The 10,178-nt window shown below is 44.0% G+C and overlaps 1 protein-coding gene across 1 annotated transcript; it reads right to left on the bottom strand.

Moving 5' to 3' along the window:
* Positions 1 to 4,591: 4,591 nt before the first annotated feature.
* On the bottom strand, positions 4,592 to 8,915 carry bag1 (BCL2 associated athanogene 1). The gene is made up of 7 exons (XM_084447382.1): positions 8,813 to 8,915; positions 8,261 to 8,386; positions 7,792 to 7,874; positions 7,582 to 7,695; positions 7,059 to 7,166; positions 5,569 to 5,631; positions 4,592 to 5,411 (listed from the first exon to the last, which is right to left on the bottom strand). Exons 1-7 carry the CDS (start codon positions 8,847 to 8,849, stop codon positions 5,322 to 5,324), a joined length of 621 nt encoding a protein of 206 aa, XP_084303508.1. The 5' UTR covers positions 8,850 to 8,915; the 3' UTR covers positions 4,592 to 5,321.
* Between the last annotated feature and the right edge of the window lie 1,263 nt (positions 8,916 to 10,178).

Here is a 10,178-nt window from a genome sequence, read left to right as displayed (position 1 = left end):
TAATTCCAAATTAAAACGCATTTTACTCAAACAAAATTATTTGCATGTAAATGTTTGTAATAACATATTAGAAACCATGTTTAAGGATAACTAGGCTATAGTTAGCCTACTACCATTCCCCCGTGTTTCGTTGCCCACACACCAAAGAGACCCCTGGGGAATGTGATCCCCTGCTGATAGAGAACGATTTCACGTCAGCAGTTTGTTTACTCTGACGCAATATGACGCACAGTCATCGCAAGGGTCAAACCCCACTTTTATTGGACGTGATTCCATTGAAGAACACGTAGAGTGTCTGATATAAGATCCACAGGGTTCTAGTACCGTCGTTTGAAGGATTACGTCCATGGACGAATGGCGCCATCGTGTGGAAAAGAGGTAGACTTGGAGTCTCCTTTTCTCCTGTGTGTGTTATACGGCCACGTCACCGGCAACATTAAAAAAAAAGCTAACAAATATTTAATATATTTTTTTTTTAAATCTAACAAATATAAAAAAAACTCCTCACTCCAACACCTGCTGAAAGCTGAGAAACTGCGCTTTCTAGTGTTATAGGGAAAATCCAATTAATATTCGAAATGTTGTCACTGTACTTTCAGGGTTAAACTCCGCGTTAAAAGCACACACACACACACACACACACACACACAAAGGGCGTGGTGTTCATTTACAGTGGATCTTATTTACCTCTTGAGGAAATTATACTGCTCGATGTCAATCAAAGCCTTAAAACATAAATACATTTTGAGTTTAACATAAATATTTCCCAAATGTCTATTAATTCCAATTCAACATTTTAAAACCAGGCCTACTAAATGGCCTTCTCAGCGAAAAAACGTTGTCTTCGTTACTGTAGCTTTCATGGATGAGGTCCATGTGGATGAAAGCTGGTTCACAAATCATAACAATGAAAACACAGAGGTCAACTAGTCATGTCTTTGACTGTAGGTGAAAGTCACAAGCAGGACAGAGGGACACAAACTGTCTTACTGCTGCCACATTCCAACAGGCCCTGTTTAAATGCGTACATGCTTAGTGGTGAATTGATATGGCTCGACAGAGGAACCATTGAGCCAGGAGGAGAATCTGAGGAGGAGGGGGATGGTTTTGCAGGAGCACAGGCTCTGGGCAACATTGAGGAGAATAAATGCAATTTCCTGACAGACCGAGGAGAACCCCTGATCATCGGTAATAATAATAAAAACAACAATAACAATAACAACAACAACAATAATAATACTGATAATAATAATAATAATAATAATAATAACAATAATAATAATAATAATAATAAATTTGCATCTTTCATACAAATAAATGCAGCTCAAAGTGCTTTACAACACACGAGTGTTCATGCACGGAATGCTTCACATAAAAAACACAAAAAAAAAGAAAAATAAGGTGGAAGATAAAACACAATAAAAGCTAAAGATAAGAATAAAAGCAGTACCCCCCAGGCTCCCAGCAGGTCGTCATCTAGGACACAATATAATAAAAATACATGATGACAGTAGAAACATCCAGGTTATTCGATGTAGCCCATCTAGAACATTACTGAACATGTTCTGCCAGTCACCCATCTTCCCAGATAGCAAGCGGATCTGGGCCATATACAGGCCAGATCTGGCCCTTGTGGCTTAGTTCCGGCCCGTATATGGCCCAGAATCATTACACATCCGCTTGCTATCTGGGTTCTATGCGGTGGTGTGCTGAGACAGGAGCAGCAGAGCAGCAGACGCCACACAAGCTGATGAGGAGGGCGGGCTCTGTCCCGAGAGTCCGCCTGGACTCAGTCAGAGTGGTGGCGGTTCCACACCCATCTCTGCTGTAACAGTGCTCTAGCGCCACCCTGTGGCCTGGTCTATGAACTTCAGCCAAACTACTTTACTACCTCTATGAATGAGACCGGAGAGAGAATTTGCGGCTAAAATCTCAACTATTTTATTGAGATAAGTTTAGAGACTTTTAGAGCCTACCACTCAACGCCTCCTTCTGCCAACGCGCCTGCGCCTGGTCAGGCTGCTCCTCTGCACCCTGCGCCTCCTGTGGGCGGGGCGGGAAGCTGCTCTGCGTCTGACTTTCATGGCATGGAATCTAGGCGAGCCGTGGCATGGCATGGTTGGGTTTGACAGTGATACCCGACCTGTGGGGCGGGCCGCTTATATACACTCCCACGTCATAAGGACACTCTGTGACGTCATGACTCACAAGGTTCGTTTGACAAAACCGTCAATTTTGGAAACGGGCGAGTAATTGCAAAACGCTGCTCGGCCTTAAAGTGTCACAGGTTGCAATGAGGAAGAGGTTTCGTTTTGTACGTGTGTTGATCAGAGATAACCTTTGCACGTAGCCTAGCCTTTTTTTTTTATAAAAAAAACAAAAAACAAAAAAACAACTTTACTTCAGTTTGCTCCCCTAGTAAACTGGGTCCAGACCTTTTGAATCCGCCCCCTCCACACACAATTTATTAGTCCACAGAACTGCGGTCAGTCTTTGGGCACTCGGGCATCAACTGAACCGGCTGCTCTTCTGAGCCTCCAGGCCCCCACGTGCTCCCTTCACAGCGTCACAGCGTCACTGCGGCTACAGCGGCGTCGCTGTCATGGCAACTGGAGCTAAACGTGCCAATCAAACTACACTGATTTTACAGCCAAGGCGTTTTTCATACAATCGTGGCGCGATGGTTAATCTTACATAAATATGTTATAATATTGTATACAATTATGCTCCCCATATTCTTAATGTATACATGGAGTGAGTAGTGGTGAAATATAAACTTATTTTGTAGTGGGAGCATTTTGGATATTGGTCGATAGAAATAGAATTCCTGAAATCTTACATAAAGATGTTGAATATACTCCCTATATTCTTACAATAGTCAACACTTACCACTGTTTTAATATTGAAAAAATACATTAATAAAAATGTCATAATGCTATTTTTCTTATCTAGAGTTATATAGGATATATACTAGAGGGAGAGAGAGAGAGAGAGAGGAGTTTGTGTGAGTGAGAAAAGGAGACATAAGAGTTTATATGTGTGTGTGTGTGTGTGTGTGTGTGTGTGTGTGAGAGAGAGAGAGAGCAGAGTTTGTGTGTGAAAGTGAGAAAAGGAGAGATAAGAGTTTGTATGTGTGTGTGTGTGAGAGAGGTGTGTGTGAGAGAGAGAGAAGTGTGTGTGTGAGAGAGAGAGAAGTGTGTGTGAGAGAGAGAGAAGTGTGTGTGTGTGTGTGTGAAGACGCTTGAAGAGACATGGAGACAGTACCACACCCACACCCCCAGTCAGTGCCTTCACCTGTTCTGTCTGTAGCAGACAGTGTGGCTCACGGATTGGACTTTATAGCCACATGAAGACTCATGAATAGCAGAGGCAGGATTGTCATCATCAGATACGATGGACAACCATAAGCAAGTAAGTAAGTGAGAGAGAGAAAGAGAAGTGTGTGAGAGAAGTGTGTGTGAGAGAGAGAGGTGTGTGTGTGAGAGAGAGAGAAGTGTGTGTGTGAGAGAGAGAGAGAGAGTGTGAGTGAGGCGTAGGATGAAGAGGAGCAGAGTGTTCAGAGTGGTAAGCTCTAAAAGTCTCTAAACTTATCTCAATAAACGTTTGATATTTTAACAGAAATTCTCTTTCATAGAACCCCTATAGGAGTAGTTCGGCTGCAGTTCACAGACTAGGCCATAGGGTGGTGCTAGAGCGCTATTTATAGCAGACAGCTCTAGCTGGACAATAACCATATCCTACTCATAACAGCATCATATGAAAACCCTTTTAAAAGTAAATTTCTTTGAGTCAAGGGCAGTAGCCTACGTCTCTAAAAATCGATTTAGAATTAATTAAGGGTGATTCCACAAGACATAACTACTGGATTACGTAAATAACCTGTTTGTATTTTAGTATGTAATCTAGATTACTTGTCCTGGGTTTTCTTCCTGATCTTCAAATCATTTTCCTTACAGTGCCGGATAAGTAGGCTTCCATCTCAAGCCCCTCAGCTCATGTTAGCGCTAGCAGTTTAGCACATAAAGGACATGCACTCAATGGTCTGTATAAGATAGTAAAGATGTTGGGAGTAAACCTCAGTTCTGAAATAAAACTTTGGAGCGCAGAACATGTCAATCAGATGATTGTCTGGTTTTGCTGGATTCATGTAAGCTTTTGAAATAAAATGTCACCCATGTAACAAACCTTATCTCTCGGCTTGTCATTGTAGTGGTGTGATGTGGAGCCAGGTGACACAGTCAGGAGGTGTTTATTTGATACACTCAACATGAAATCATCCGGCAACAAACGATAAATAAAACCAGTAAATGTTCAGTCTGAATGGATTGCCGACAGCTCTGTGTTCAAGTCGTGGTCTCTTCATGGTGAAAATACAATATGCTGGTTTTGTCCACAACAGGCGCATGTACGTAAGATTAGTTTTAGAACAACACATCCCTAGTTTTCCATGACTGATGCAGTGATACAGTGAACTGAGCTCAGTGAACACTCACTCTCAAGATTATGATTAGATCCGAATAATGTCTGAGTGTAATGAGCACATTATGAATAAAAAGGTTTTCCACATATGGTGATGAGGCTAAAAGGACTCCCTATACGAGGGGGTCTTGTATTACAGATTCACCGGAACCCACAACAACATTGGGACAGTACACTTGGCAACTCTACTCAGCAGGCGAAACCAACATGACACACAGAAGACGTTCAGAGCAGATCTTCACTGGGTGAGTCATCTCATGAGTCTACGTGTGTAGACCATACATTTTGGTATGCCCTGGGTGGGATTCGAACCCGCGTCTCCCGCGTGAGAAACGTTTTAACCAGCTACGCCGATGAAAAGCTAGCTCTTCACCCTGCGCAGGTGGACGGTATTTATACTTGGGGGGGGGGGGGGTGAGTTTAACCTCGCTACCTACTCTGGACTCACGAGGACTGTTTCACTCGGTTACACATGTACCAGATGGGTACATAATAGTCCTAGGACTAGGACTAGATTGTGTCAGCCATTTTGGTGACTCTCTTACAGAGTTGCTGTTTTAAAATATCTACAAAGCACCTTGTGGTAATCCCTGAGCGCCATACCCAGGGGCCGCCCGCGAGCGCTTGCGCCAACGTGGCCGCCGTGTTCTCCGTCCTCGGACCTTCCAAATGTTTTCACAGGGTAATCTCACACACATGTCGGCATGCCAATAATAAATACACTAGACCCAGCTCCACAACTGAAGCTTACAGTACGGTTTCCTGTTGCTCACAGAGCAACGCATGGAACATGAGGGGAGGGGCCTGGGGTGGGGGTGGGGTTGGGGGCGGGGCCTGTTCCTCTACTCTGCCAACGCCATGTTTCTGGACTGAATCTTCGCCAGGTGATCTGATATCCCGGCCTCAATCTTGTCACACTGGGCCAGGAACCCCTGAGAACACAGAAACGGACGCGTTATCCTCAGTTATCGGATAAATACACGGATTCTAAATTTCGACGAATCATAGGTTTCTATCGCTCTGCGCGTGGACGACACCTTTCGGGTCGACGTTGCGACGGAGCGCGGGGCCCTCGGGAACCAGACTCACCTGCACTGTTTTCACAAGTCCCTTTTTCTTCATCTTGCAGTCACAGAAATTTTCTGGCAAGCTCTGTTGAAGGGCATAGTTAAGATACAGCGTATAACCATGGAGGTTAGGGTTATATATGGTGTATTACCATGGAGGTTAGTGTTATATATGGTGTATTACCATGGAGGTTAGGGTTATATATGGTGTATTACCATGGAGGTTAGGGCTATAGTAAGACATGGTTTATCACCATGGCTAGGGTTATATATGGTGTATTACCATGGAGGTTAGTGTTATATATGGTGTATTACCATGGATGTTAGGGTTATATATGGTATATTACCATGGATGTTAAGGCTATAGTAAGACTTGGCTAGGGTTATAGATGGTGTATTACCATGGCTAGGGTTATAGATGGTGTATTACCATGGCTAGGGTTATAGATGGTGTATTACCATGGCTAGGGTTATATATGGTGTATAACCATGGAGGTTAGGGTTATAGATGGTGTATTACCATGGCTAGGGTTATAGATGGTGTATTACCATGGCTAAGGTTATATATGGTGTATAACCATGGAGGTTAGGGTTATAGATGGTGTATTACCACAGCTAGGGTTATAGATGGTGTATTACCATGGCTAGGGTTATAGATGGTGTATTACCATGGCTAGGGTTATAGGTGGTGTATTACCATGGCTAGGGTTATAGATGGTGTATTACCATGGCTAGGGTTATAGGTGGTGTATTACCGTGGCTAGGGTTATAGATGGTGTATTACCATGGCTAGGGTTATAGATGGTGTATTACCATGGCTAGGGTTATAGATGGTGTATTACCACGGCTAGGGTTATAGATGGTGTATTACCACGGCTAGGGTTATAGATGGTGTATTACCATGGCTAGGGTTATAGATGGTGTATTACCATGGCTAGGGTTATAGATGGTGTATTACCATGGCTAGGGTTATAGATGGTGTATTACCATGGCTAGGGTTATAGATGGTGTATTACCACGGCTAGGGTTATATATGGTGTATTACCACGGCTAGGGTTATAGATGGTGTATTACCGTGGCTAGGGTTAAAGATGGTGTATTACCGTGGCTAGGGTTATAGATGGTGCATTACCATGGCTAGGGTTATAGATGGTGTATTACCATGGCTAGGGTTATAGATGGTGTATTACCATGGCTAGGGTTATAGATGGTGTATTACCATGGCTAGGGTTATATATGGTGTATAACCATGGAGGTTAGGGTTATAGATGGTGTATTACCATGGCTAGGGTTATAGATGGTGTATTACCATGGCTAGGGTTATAGATGGTGTACTACCACGGCTAGGGTTATAGATGGTGCATTACCACGGCTAGGGTTATAGATGGTGTATTACCATGGCTAGGGTTATAGATGGTGTATTACCATGGCTAGGGTTATAGATGGTGTATTACCATGGCTAGGGTTATAGATGGTGTATTACCACGGCTAGGGTTATAGATGGTGTATTACCATGGAGTCTATCTGCTCCAGGATCTTCATGAACTGCTCAGATGCTACCTTCACCCGGTGGTCCAGTTTCCCCAGAGCTTCTGCCTGCAGATCCTTGGCCAAGAAGCCCTAAGCCATGGAGGTCAGGAGGTCAGACAGGTCATTATTCTACGCCATGGAGGTCAGAAAGAACATTATTCTAAGCCACGGAGGTCAGGAGGTCAGACAGGTCATTATCCTACGCCATGGAGGTCAGACGGAACATTATTCTAAAGTCAAAACCTTCCATCTCCAAAATGGAGTTTTCAGAATGTTGAAAATCACGACGAGCTGTTTAGAATACATTTTATTGATCCGAGGCCCGAAGGCGTTAGCTAAGAGGTTGTAAAGGGTCAGTCCCAGTTTTCAATTGAGAAAAAAAAAAATTCACAAAAATGGAAATACGAGGTCTGGATACGACAGCAGCAATACGCTAAAGAGAGTGTAATTTAAAAAAAAAAAAGAAGAAAAATAGAGCCTCCGGTTATGAAACAACGTTCCTTACATTCTTCAGTCCCATCAGCTCCTCGTCCACCTTCTCCAGTTTCTTGGCTGCTTGATCCACAGTCTTCTCAATGTCTTTCAGCTTCTTCAACTCAGCCTCCTCCTCTGGGCTATTCTGTGGACACAAACCACACACCGCAAGCGTTTAATACCTGCCGTTACTAAACCGGTCAGCCATTTGTTATGAATGATCCGTTAGTTCGTCCCATACCCTCTTCCCAATCATCATGAGCTTGCAGCCTTGCTTTATCCCAAAGCTGGACAGGGTTTCTTCCATTTCCTTCAACGACTTCCCTGCAATGACACAAAAAGAAACACGATTACCCTATTTATCAAACCCCAAACGACACCATGAACACAAGAATTCACCTTTACTGAAACCTGCCTGATAATAAAGGACGCTGTAGATTTTATGGTGCAAAAAATAAAGTCCCAGCATGCTTCAGCCAAGTTCTGGCTCGAGGGTTTGGTGCTCAACAGCAGAGGGGAATACATGTATCAAAAGCTGTTCACCTGGGCATTCCCACTGGACTACCCAGAATAAAGAAAGTTGGCGCATTCATTGCTGGCGATTTTATGTTTAAAGCACTTTCGAAACCGGTGTGGTTTCTAGTTTCCCCAGTCAAAGGTGTTGAGAGACCCAGGAGAGGATGGTCATTTAGGGTTGGTGTTCTACAGACCTTTGAAGATGACTTTCTGTGCGGGTGCTGGAACTCCTGTCACCTGAGTCAGGGCGTCGGACAGGTCTCTCAACACGGGCTCCCTCCCCTCCTGCCCCGTCAACGTGACACTGTGCTTAGTGGAGCCTGGCGGGATGGACGGGACAGAACGGCAACATGAGGACCGCTTGCATATTATTATTATTCAAAGACAAATCCCATCCAAGTGCAACCGAGTGAAACCTGGTGAAACCTCGTTCCTCAAAGGAGCGCTGACAGCTACTCCACGGGGGACGTCCCTAGTGGCGCAACTGTCAGCGCGTCCCCCCTCCCCCCCCCCACAAGAGGGAGACCCGGGTTCTAATCCAAATGAATACAATCCGATTCCTCCCCATGTCGACTGTCTAATAACGTGAACAGTAAAGTAGTGGCTAGCTACGTTAACGTCGGCAACCTGCGTGCCATCATGCTAACGTTAGCAGGCTGGCCCCCGTCTCCCAGTCTGAGTCCATCGTGGTTTAACAGGCACACACATCATGCATCAACATGGTAAGAACAAGTGTTCCGCTTTACCGTAAGCAACCGTCACCGTTATCGTGTTTTCAGCCATTTCTCTTGAGCAGAAGCTTTTCCACGGCGTATGTTTGGTATTTCACGCTGATGTGTGTTACTTCCGGGGACATGCAGGAAGCTGTCATGTTTACTTCGCTACGTCAGCTGCGCGTCGGCAACAATGTAGCAGATCGATCGGTGAATCAATTAATCAATCAATCAATCACACTGTCATAATTCCTTTCAAACGTGTCTATTCCTCAAAATATCTCATATTTTGGGCTATATTATTAAAATCCCATGGCTGCTCTGGAAAGCACTCTGAATTGCTACTTGCTGGAGCTCCAAGTAAAAATCATATTTGTCTTAAACTAGTAATCTCATATAAGTCACTAATCACACTGCTACTCACATTACACAATTACTTATTTACATTGCACTATTATTTATCTAAGAGCCGTCAATACATCCAGCACTTCATAGAGGTTGTCAACAACAATTACACAGTTCAGTGAAGGTGTCGCCTTGGCAATGCACAGTAAACACCTGACAGCCATGAAGCCCGCAGGCACCAGAGCGTTCTAGCAGGGAACAACAGTTTGGAGTATTAAAGCTGTCACAAACGTTAGTGATGATCTCTCACGGTGCTTAAGAGAGGGTAATAATATATTCCTGTCAGCTCCTGTGAGGGTTAGTGGTAGAATGTGCCGGTGGGGCTGCGAGACAGTGGACACAGTAAGGAACACACTACATTCAACAAAGATGACATAATTTAAGTGACATTAACGCTGGATTTAAAGCCGAGTGTCTCCTTTGCTATTTCAGACCTATATGTGTGCGTGGTGTGGCACGCGTTACTGCGCAGGGTGCCTCAGGGGGGACTTCCTCGGCATCATGAAGTCCCCAAACACGTGTAGGACATGTTTTCAGGTCGGTACCTCACACAAGAAACATACACATCGAAGATAGCTCTTATCATATTGAAACAATTCATGAAATGCTTTTCTTTGCTTAGACTTTACAGAGGAGATATGAGAGATTTGGTTGAGGACGGTTGATGTTAACACTGAGGTGACATCGTCTGTCTCCTCTCGTCTGACAGGTAAAGTGTCAGGGTCAGAGAGTGGAGTTCAACTCTCAAAAACCAGCCGGCAAAACCAACAAGAGACCGAAAAGCAGCCAGAAATCAAAACCATCCGGCGAGAAGAAGTCAAACAGGCAGAAGAAAAGAGGGAAAAAAGGGAGAAAATAAAACATTTTCATTCAACAGAAATCATGAGTCCACAGCTTTAAAACCCCTTAATAAATAATTCAGAAAGCAATTAAAATGTATAATTTATTATGCTCGTCTCAAACGACCAACGCATTATTCAACAGACAGGGAGGA

This window comes from Borostomias antarcticus (assembly GCF_949987555.1).
Source record: "Borostomias antarcticus genome assembly, chromosome: 12".
Classification (NCBI taxonomy): Eukaryota; Metazoa; Chordata; class Actinopteri; order Stomiiformes; family Stomiidae; genus Borostomias; species Borostomias antarcticus.
This window is presented reverse-complemented; position numbering and strand designations above follow the sequence as displayed.

Coding starts and splice junctions, on each gene's coding strand:
- bag1 (XM_084447382.1), bottom strand. CDS start 8,849: ATGGCTGAAAACACGATAACGGTGACGGTTGCTTACG. Junction 8,387..8,812: donor AACGGTGACGGTTGCTTACG/GTAAAGCGGAAC, acceptor CCATCCCGCCAG/GCTCCACTAAGCACAGTGTC. Junction 7,167..7,581: donor AGCTGATGGGACTGAAGAAT/GTAAGGAACGTT, acceptor TCCATGGCTTAG/GGCTTCTTGGCCAAGGATCT.